At 35.3% G+C, this 10,402-nt stretch overlaps 1 protein-coding gene across 1 annotated transcript; it reads right to left on the bottom strand.

The window, feature by feature from the left end:
- Positions 1–5,144: 5,144 nt before the first annotated feature.
- Positions 5,145–7,850, bottom strand: LOC146508526 (nectin-3-like protein). Its single transcript, XM_085177700.1, has 6 exons — positions 7,511–7,850; positions 7,019–7,360; positions 6,528–6,627; positions 6,148–6,182; positions 6,014–6,047; positions 5,145–5,873 (listed from the first exon to the last, which is right to left on the bottom strand). The coding sequence occupies exons 1-5, from the start codon at positions 7,572–7,574 to the stop codon at positions 6,019–6,021; spliced, it is 570 nt and encodes a 189-aa protein (XP_085033826.1). The 5' UTR covers positions 7,575–7,850; the 3' UTR covers positions 5,145–5,873; positions 6,014–6,018.
- Between the last annotated feature and the right edge of the window lie 2,552 nt (positions 7,851–10,402).

Raw genomic sequence — 10,402 nt, 5'->3', positions numbered from 1 at the left:
GCTGTGTTAGGCTCCTTGGGTTTGGACCCAGTGTCTTGAGTTTATGTACGTTTTTTATTCATTCCTTGTATTCGTTCTATTATATGATTATATTTTAGTTCTTTATTGCTTAGTCCTTTGGTTTTTAGTATTTTTTCCCCACTGCTTCCTACTGTTTCTAGTTCTTTGTTCCCTCATCTGGTTAGTTCCCTTTTGTATCAAGTCTGTCTTGAACTTTTGTCTCCGTGTTTGTTTCTCTGTCTGGTCTCCGTCACTGTATTTGTTTACTTTTCTGTCAGTGTCAAGTCAGCAATTTCTATTTCCTGTTTTACTTTGACAGCTTATGTTCCGGTGTCGGCTATAGTCTCGACTGTGTGTCCTTAAAGTCTTAGTTTAGATGTCTGGAAAGAAGCTTCACGCACTAATTAGGGATTATTACCAGCTGTTGTCATGTGACAAAATAGCAATATTCATAATGTTTCAACTTATATTATTTTAAAAAAATCATTCCATATAAATATTTTACTGAATTTTTATAACACACAGCTCATATCCAGTAATAGAGTATGTAATCCAAATTTATATAATGAGCAATTATAAACCTGGGAAAGCAGAAATATTTTACTGTTTGTTGCCATTTTACAGGAAATAAGGAAGCTGGTCTTTCCATAGAAACATAAGTCATTCTCTAATTAGGAGTTTATCAAACAGTATTTGGTGGTTAAAATGGGACAAACTGCATGATATATATTGTTTGTTTTGAATTCTAACATGCCATTGACCTTCAAAAAGCTGTTCAGACACAGCAATGGGCCAGAAGTGACCCGGGGGCCATTCAGTGCTCAGGTTTCCTCTGAACAGATTCATCCTGCCTGCTCTCCATCACTCCATCTGTAAGGAAAATCTCTCTCAGCCAACAACTCCCCTGGCATTTATTCACTTACCTGGGATCATCTGATTACCTGATTGTTTTCTTAGAGTTGTACGTAGTTTTCCGTGACTTTCCACAGGCTGTAGTAAAAAAAAACAATTGTAGTCTTTTATCTCTCTCAGTATTTTGTCACCTTTGACTCTCTTGTGTAGAACATTGGGCAGCGACACTATCACAGTCCTGTTTGTGCGTGTTGCAGCATTTTTTACTGTACAAAAACCAAACGTGGTTACAAACTTACCATACTGCTCTAAGCCTGATGAACTGTCTCACTCACCTGTCAGTTTTCAAACAACATTTTTCCACAGTGTCAGTCTGTGGTTGTGAAAGTGTCTGCTCACTCGCTGCTGTCAGAGCATTTTCTTTTCTTCATATGTCATAATGAAAGTCAGTACTTTATTACCTTTGCAATCTGTGCTGTGAAATGTGCGAGAGGTTTCTGTGTTTGGTTTTTATTACTATTGCTATTAATAATAACTGAATTTCCTTGAACTGTAGAGTTTTGTCATTTGTGAAAGTATTGGTGCAGTAAGCTCTTCAGTGCTGGACAGAAACTCAAAGTACTAATAAGTACTTTTATTGAAATATACTGTTACATAAGATTTTCCATTATATTTCTCTGACAATTATTCTTGTTAGTCATTTGATTGTATACTGTTAGATCATTAAAAGTATATATGATTATATATCAAACCGATTTCACACAATTTATTTTAAAAAGGCAATGTGTTTTTCTAGTTTACTAGTTTAATTTTTATAAGGTATTTCAGAAAGCAGCACATGGGTTAGGTTGACTAATATATCCAGCAAGTGTAATTTTGTAAAGTTTATGTAACATACCACCCCCCCACCCCCCCACAGACTACAATAAAAATAAAAATGAGCACTGCAACTAATAAAGATGAAATGAGCAAAGCTAGATTAAAAACAGGGGGAAACTGAGAATTAACAAAAATGTGTTAATAGTGACCTTAAATCTTCCAGTAGTTGCTGAGATATTTCACTATTTCTGACAAAGTTTCATACATTTAAATGCCACAATTGTCTATGCTAAATATAATTGCAAATTAGATGAGATTAATGAGATTTCACCAAAAGGATGGACAGATAGTTAACTTCTAGTGTAGCTTTAAAGAAAATTATAGATATGTTTTGCATGATTTAGTCAGTGCATTGCAATGCAGGAAACTACAAGTAAACTCAGATGAGATGAGCAACACTGCTTCAGCTGAAGGCAAAAGTAACACTAATAAACACTCATTACAACCAAGGTACACTGAAACACACAACACAAGACCACACCGGGTGCCACTCCTGTCAGCTGAGAACAGAAACTAAAGCTACAGTTTATATATTCACCAAAGTTGAACAAGTGAGGAAATGATGAGTCTTGAGTTCTGCTGTGGCATTAAGATGGTGGGTCAGAAGTTGGCATAAGAAGAAAGCATGGATCTATTGTGCCTCTTATAATTGGTTCTGGCTGGTGCTGTTATAGGATTAAATTGCAGTAGCATCAGTAACTTCAGGATTTGATTTATACAGAAAATTTCACCAATGATTTTTCTGTTCTTCTGTTTGCATTAACTGCAAGCTTATATGACATCTGTCTAAATGCTCCTGATGTACGTTTTGCCTTGAAACATTTCCACTTCAACCGGATTGTTTCTGTAATTGTTCAAGGAAATGCACTCCCATAATTATGAGTTCAGGAAGCACCACCCTGATAAACACAAGATTTCTGAAAACTCTTGGGGAACAAGAGAGAACAACAAAGCATCATCTGTGACATCCTTCATAACCAACATGCTCGCTGGGTGTCACCTTGCTGAGTCATTAAAATTTTGAAGCTGGAAATCAAACATGAGATGTGGAGTCTTGTCTGTGTATATGCCCCACAAGCTGGATGTAAGTTAGATGAGAGAGGGGAAGTCTAAGTCTGGAGTAAGATGAATGAAGTGGTGCAGAGTATTCCCAGAGGGGAGAGAGTGGTGACTGGGACAGACTTCAGTGGACATGTCAGTGAACTGAACAGAGGTGATGAGAAAGTGTTGGACAGGCATTATTTTAAGGAGGAGGAATTGGGATGGACAGATGGTGGTGTATTTTGCATAAAGAAAGGAAATGGATGTGGTGAAGAAAAGGGAGGAACATAAAAGTGGAACAAGGTGCAATCTAAAAGCGATAGCAAAGTTGTATCAGGGGAGAATGAAGCTAGACAGCATCGAATGGTAGTGTGTGTAGGATCACTTTGGAAACCAAGAAGAGGAAGAGAGTAATTATAGGATAAAATTGTTGGTTAAACGTTGCACAGAGTTTGGGGAGGAGTCTAAACAGGCGTGAAGAAGAGATTGGAGGAAGGGTTGAGTGGTTGGAGATGAGTGTCGGGGGGATTTGTGACAGGAGGACAGCAACAAGAGTGAAGTGTGATTTATGATTTATGGTTTGAAGACTGCATTGACAAAAAGACAGGGGGCAGAGCTGGAGATGCTGACATTTTCATTGGGAGTGAGCAGGATGAACATGATTACAAATGAATATATCAGAGGGACAGTTCAGGTTGACAGTTTTAGAGGTAAAGTTAGAGAGGCAAGACTAAGATGGTTTGGATGTGTGCAGAGGAGGGATAGTGGATGTACTGGACAAAGTATGCCAAAGATGGAGCTGCCAGGCAGGAAGAAAAGAAGAAGACCACATAGAAGATGTGAAGAAGGGCATGCAGGGGGTTGGTGAGACAGAGGAAGATGCTGGGAATAGAGTAAGATGATCTTATGTGTATATCCCTGAAATGAAGCAGCTGAAAGAAAAAGAAGATAGTTTCCCATGTACAGTTTCATCAGTGATATTGTGTAAACACATTTTATTGTCATGTCTGAATGCTATTTACTTTACACTAGTCACACATTTTTTGCCGGCAGTTTTCCAGACTCCATAAAGTTTGATTTTGTGTCTGTCTTTAAACTAGTGGTGACACGGTTTGTACTGATTGGTTGCAGAGTTGAAGTGATTGACTGACTTTGCTTTGACATGTATGAAAAAGGATTTTTTTGTGTCTTTTGCAGAGATGATTCTGTTATGAAAATGCCTCAACTGTTTTGAAAATGACACAAATGGTACGAATGATGTTGTGCAGCAATTTAACAGTCAAGTCAAGTTAAGTTTTTATTTGTATAGCACATTTAAAAGACATCAAATGTCAGCCAAAGTAGTCAAAATAAAAAGAGAAATTATAATAAATGAGATAAAAAGATTACAAGACATTCATTTATACACAAGCATAGTCTTATATGCAAATGTCTAACAAGCATATATGTGTGTGTGTAAATATATATATATATATATATATATATATATATATATATATATATATATATATATATACATACATATTAGGGGTGCAACGATACACAAAATTCACGGTTCGGTTCGGTTCGATACTTTGGTGTCATGGTTCGATATTTTTTCGATAAAAAAAAAATGTTCATGCTTTTGTTCATGTTTTTAATTTGTCATTTATTAAAATTATAAATACATATTTTAACTCAAAAGTACAGTTTTTAAATTTAATGTTGCTGAAACAACAAAGGGATAAAATAATAAATCTATCTGATCGAGAAATCACTCATCTTTGGAAAAGAGTTTATTACAGAGAAATGGCTCTTTCCAAAATAAAAGCTATACTATATGCTTCTTCTGGGGTATACTCTCAGCAGCATATTAAACATATCAGGTCCCCATAAGGAGAATCATGTGCTAACGGCTGTATATACATATGTATATATGTGTGTATATGTGTGTACATATATATATATATATATATATATATATATATATATATATATACATACATACATATACATACATATATATATATATATATATACATATATATATATATATATACACATATACATACATATATATATATATATACATATATACATACATATATATATATATACATATATACATACATATATATATATATACATATATATATATATATACATATATATATATATATATATATATATATATATACATATACATATATATATATATATATATATATATACATACATACATACATATATATATATACATATACATATATATACATATATATATATATATACATATATATATATACACATATATATATATACACATATATATATATACACATATATATATATATACACATATATATATATATATACATATATATGCATATATATATATATACATATATATGCATATATATATATATATATATGCCTTTGAAGATAGGTAGGTCTTCAAGTTTGATTTGAACACTTCCAAATTTAAAGGCTAATTGCATTTCATCAATTGAGCACATGAGGTCCCCGTTGCACTGAAACTTGTTCTGCTACTGGCTCATGGAAGAAATATTCACAGCCAACAATTGATTTTGCAACCAACAGCCAAAAGACCCAACTAAAACTTTTGATTGCAAATAGCCCTCAATACCTTTCACAGAGGTACACCATCAGGAGAAACAAACCAGGCAAATATATGGAGCGCCGTGGTGGCCAATCATATATTGCAGTGACAACTCTAACACCCATTAAACCTTCCACATTTTGGGCCACCGCTGCCCCAAAACACCTTTAAGTGGTGTCCCTTCTGGGAATGTGCAATGCAAGAATACTTCCTGTGACTTTCTCTCTTTAGGCAAATTGTGAAATTGTAAATTGAAAAACTTTGCTGTAATGCAAAGATTGGCCAATGTTTGCTTTAAACCACAGAACCAAGCATGCATTTACTACCCTTTTGGCAGGCATGCATTGAGACAAGAAAAAAATCAAAATGTTGTAATGAGTCATTTAAAAGAGTATCTTCATTTGAAGCTTAACATCCTGAGTCTCTTTATGTTTGTCAGCGGAGGATGAGGTACATTTCAGGATGGTTTGAACTCGACATCACTGCAGAAAAGATCTTGTACCTGCACGTGTAACAGTTCAGTACTTGCTTTTATTCTCTTTGTTTTCATCAGGTTGATTTCAAATTTGTTTTGGTCAAAGTAACTAAATTTGAAAAAAAAATTGAGCTAGAAATCTTAAATTAAACCAGCTGTGAGCTTACCTCTTTCAGTCTAACATCACTGTTTCAACTGTATCTGAAAGACAGAATCGTTTTATTAAAAGGAAATGAAACGAGACTAAAGCCATAAAATAAATTGCTGCTCTGTATTAGAAATTCAGAGACATAGAACTCACCTGTGTAGACCCGATGATCAAAGACAACGTTACGTCTGAGTGATAAAAATAGAGATTTGTGATTGGCTATGGTTTCAGTATCTGATTTCAACTGTAAATGTTTAGTAAATACATTAAAAAATGCTGTTGTGATACTAATATGTCATGATAAAATCCTCATCCTGGAGTTTTGTGATTGGTTACAGTATAAATACCTGATTTCAGTGGTGAATTTTCTCACCTATAAATATTGACTTGCTGACTAACGTTGCACAGTAATATTTAATAATGACACATTCTTGGTCCTGGAAGAAATATGTTTTCTAACAGCTCACAGACACGGACAGACAGACAGACACACACACACACACACACACACACACACACACACTTGTACAAACCTTCTTCTTCTAATTATGAAATAAGTCGTGCCTATCATGGCCCCATTTATCAGCAAGAATACTCCAAAAGCGATCAGTTTTGGTAATCTCACCATCTCACCTTGGTATCGTTATGGGAGAAACACAACAATAAGATTATAACCTCAGACACATGATGTAAGGTAATAGTTCTGATGTTGTTATTTAATAATTCAAACCTATGAGAGTAACTATTTTTCAAACAAATCATGTTGTTGAACTATTTCCATGCAGCCTTTGTTCCTAAGTATTTGCACGGATGTGACGAGGTTAGCACAGTCGCCTCACAGTAAGATTACAATCCCATAGTCAAATGCATCCTTTCCATTTAAACAGCAGACTCACGTTGTTAATTGTAATTTTCTTATGGGAATTGGCAAAATTCAAAAGTATAACTTTAGCAAATGTTGAGGGTTCTTTAAAAATATTAATTTATTGTTTCCGAAACAAACACATCAGATAACTTTACTTACCTTCAACAACAAGTTTGGTGATTCTTTCAAATTTACCACTGGGAAAGGCGGAAATGCTGCAGGTGTACAACCCCGCGTCTGCCATTTCCACAGCCTTAATAATCAGCGATTGTCCTGTCAACTTCACCCTCTGGCTCAGTGGAGAATTGGGAATATTCAACCCAAGCTGACTGTTATAAACAATAAGGGGGACTGCCTCTTGCTCTGGTTGCAGGAGAGTCCACTGAACCTGAGTAATATTTGTATTCTCTGGCTGCTGGATTAATTGGCAGGGTATGGTGACATCATTTCCAATAAATGCAGACACTTCAGGTGAGGCTTTGAGTTGTTTTGCACCCAGAACTGTCAAAATTAAATAGTGACATGGTGACAAAAAGTTAAGGCTAAAAAAGCTGCTTTTTTCCACTATTATTTTAGTAATAACGTTAATTCTAATAACATTTATTCTAGAATATACTGTGCAGAAAAGAAGTACAAACATTAGAGTCTTACCTGTGTGTAATGAAATGTAAATAAGCGTGAACAGCAGGCGGGATATTCTGTTGCAAATTTTCATTGTGCACAACAGGCAGCGGACAAAAAAGAAGACGTCTTAGGAGTCACACAGTGTTCCTGATTTGGTCCACTTTGATGTTAACACAAAGTCTGGCAGCAGGAGACTCAAATTGATACAACATTTGGCAAACACCGAGAAAAAGTGTTTGCAAAGAGAACCACAATTACAAAGTATGAGTAAGCACACAGAGTTCCTCTTTGTCCAAACCAAAGAGAAGAACAAAGCAAAATTAAAATAAAATTAAAACAACACAACCAAAAGAGAATTTAGAAGTAAAAGAATAAATAAATTTTTAATTGGAGATTTTGTTTTTTATTTGTGTTTTTTATTTGATGGGATGGAACGAAATAAGAAAATAAGTGTTCAACAGATTGTGATGTGTAATAGTTCTGTTTGTAATTATCAAGTTTTATATATAAAACTTAATTTTTCCACAATTTAATTAAAAACTTTAGATGCATATATTCTATAGGCATTAGATCCAAAGTGGAATAATTAAACCCCTTTTTGATGATTATGGCTTCGTTAAAATCAGGAAACTGTGTCCTAAATCTTTAGAACAAGTTCCACTAAAACTTGTTTACAATACAGAAATGTCCAACTTATGAAAAGTATATTTATTTATATGCTCACCACTACTTCATCAGTGTGCCATAGCATGAAGGTGATCAGCATGAGGCACTGGGTGTTCTGATAGAGGCCTTCAGCTCATCTGTAATTCGGAGTCGGGTGTTTCTCATCTTCATCTTGATAATATGTTGCAGCTTCTCTGTGGGGTTCAGTTCATGTATGTTGGCTGCTACGTCCTGCTGGAGAAAGGAAATCAGCATCTTCATAAAGCAGGTAAAGCCATGAAGTAAGAGTCCTGGTAGTTGGCTGTGTTGACTGTGTATTGACTTTAGACACATCAGCAGATCACATGGCACCCAAAATCATCACAGACTGTGGAAACTTCACACTGGACTTGGATTCTGTGACTCTCTGCTATTCATTCAGACTCTAAAATGTGATTTCCAAATTAAATGCAAAATTTATTTTCATCTGAAAAGAAGACTGGATCACTGAGGAGCAGTTCAGTTCTTCTCCTCCTCAGCCCAGGTGAGGCTTGTCACATTGTCCCTTGTTCAGCATTACTGGTTAACATGACTTTCCTGAAGATGTCTGTGTGTGGTGACTCTCGATGCACTAACACCAGCCTCAATTCAATCTTTGTGAACCTCTCGCAAGTTCTTCACTCAACTTTTCTTGACAATTGTTTCAAACAACAGACATCACTGTCACCTTTCCAAGAACTAATTAAAATGCTTCAAATGTACCTAAAAGACAGTCAGTATATTTTGGTACAGCGCTCTGCAAACAGCCTCTTTAGCTATGACCTTACCACCTTTGTGGAGGGTCTTGATGACCGTTTTCTGGACAATTTTCCCATTACTGTTGTGATGTGTTCTGAACTAAACCAAGACACGTGTTGTATTTATACTGTTTGCACAGAAATTCACTTCAATTCAAAATGAGCTATTCTAATCTTTTGAGATTTTGAGACAGCACTCCGCCCCCCGACTCCATCACCTGGGAAAGTGATCATGTTTTAAGACAGACTCTGTTATTTAATCTGTTAGCTCTGTTACTCTTGAGTCTTATTCCTGTCTATGTCGGTGGGTCCTTTATTTTCTTCTCCAGTCATGACAGCCAGTTTCAATTTGGTTGCAAAGTTTTGAGACTTGGATAGTAATTGCAAGTAGACCGTTTCAATTTATTCTTTCTTCTTTTCTAAATCCTCAAACTTAACAACAGCCTTAAACACACACAAAACATATAATACAGGACTAGATTGTGGTTGTGAAAGTGAAGTTTGCTGGACGTTTATTCTGTTTAAAGGTTTTCGCTTTGACTTGATTGTTGCTTGCTTCTATACTGTTAGATATGTTCGATCAAGGAGTGTTTTTGGTTGCAGGTAGTTTTCCATGACATGGCACAGGCTGTAGTCGTAACAATAGCTGTACTCTTTTATCTCCCACAGTATTTTAATTCAGAACATTACTTAAAGATTATGTGAAAATCCCACCTGCAGGTGTTGCAGTGTTTTTACTGTATGAAAAAAAGGGTGAAAATGTGGTTTGCAAACATACCACGCTGGTCCGTACCTGACAAACTGTCACTTGCTGGTTTTCAAACAGCATTTCCTCACAGTGTCAGTCTGTGGGAGTGAAAGTGTCTGCTCGCTCAGTGCTGTCAGAGCATGTGTGAACAAAATCAGTTTTTCTTGTTGCAAAGTAATTTCAAAGGCTCATTTGAGCTGAATTTGTTGTGTGCTTTTTCATACTGAAAGTCAGTTCTTGAGAAATTTGATTATCTTTATAACCTGTGTTGTGAGAACAGAGTTGTGTTTTCTATGTAGCTGTCTCTAGATTGGCAGAAAAAAAAACTCTGTTGCTAAAGTTTGGACAGATCTGACAGGTGGTGGTTTTTTGAGTTTTTCCCTGTGAATGAGATAGCATGGGGGCTGTGCATTACTCAGTGTTGGAAAGACAGTGAAAAATGTACATTAATGGAATTTGCAGAAGTTGTATACATCCTATCATTACTTTACTATATTTTTCTTAACTAGTTTTAGTCCAGCAATGACTAAAAAACACCCACTGATAAAACCAACAAAGACTTTTGACTAAATATTTATTTTATTCTTTTAAATAAAAGAAATTAAAAGGAGTTAAAAGGGAGTTTTTCCTTCCCACTGTCACCATAGTGCTTGCTCATAGGGGTCATACGATTGTTGTGTTTTTTCTCTGTATGTATTATTGTACGATCTACCTTACAATATAAAGTGC

Source organism: Neolamprologus multifasciatus, chromosome 11, assembly GCF_963576455.1.
Source record: "Neolamprologus multifasciatus chromosome 11, fNeoMul1.2, whole genome shotgun sequence".
Taxonomy (NCBI): Eukaryota; Metazoa; Chordata; class Actinopteri; order Cichliformes; family Cichlidae; genus Neolamprologus; species Neolamprologus multifasciatus.
This window is presented reverse-complemented; position numbering and strand designations above follow the sequence as displayed.

Excerpts from the sequence above, each read along its gene's own strand:
- LOC146508526 (XM_085177700.1), bottom strand. The coding sequence starts at position 7,574 with ATGAAAATTTGCAACAGAATATCCCGCCTGCTGTTCACGCTTATTTAC. Across the intron at positions 6,628-7,018 it reads CACCAAACTTGTTGTTGAAG|GTGAGATGGTGAGATTACCA; the intron begins GTAAGTAAAGTT and ends AACGATACCAAG. Across the intron at positions 6,183-6,527 it reads TTCATAATTAGAAGAAGAAG|ACGTAACGTTGTCTTTGATC; the intron begins GTTTGTACAAGT and ends TTTATCACTCAG.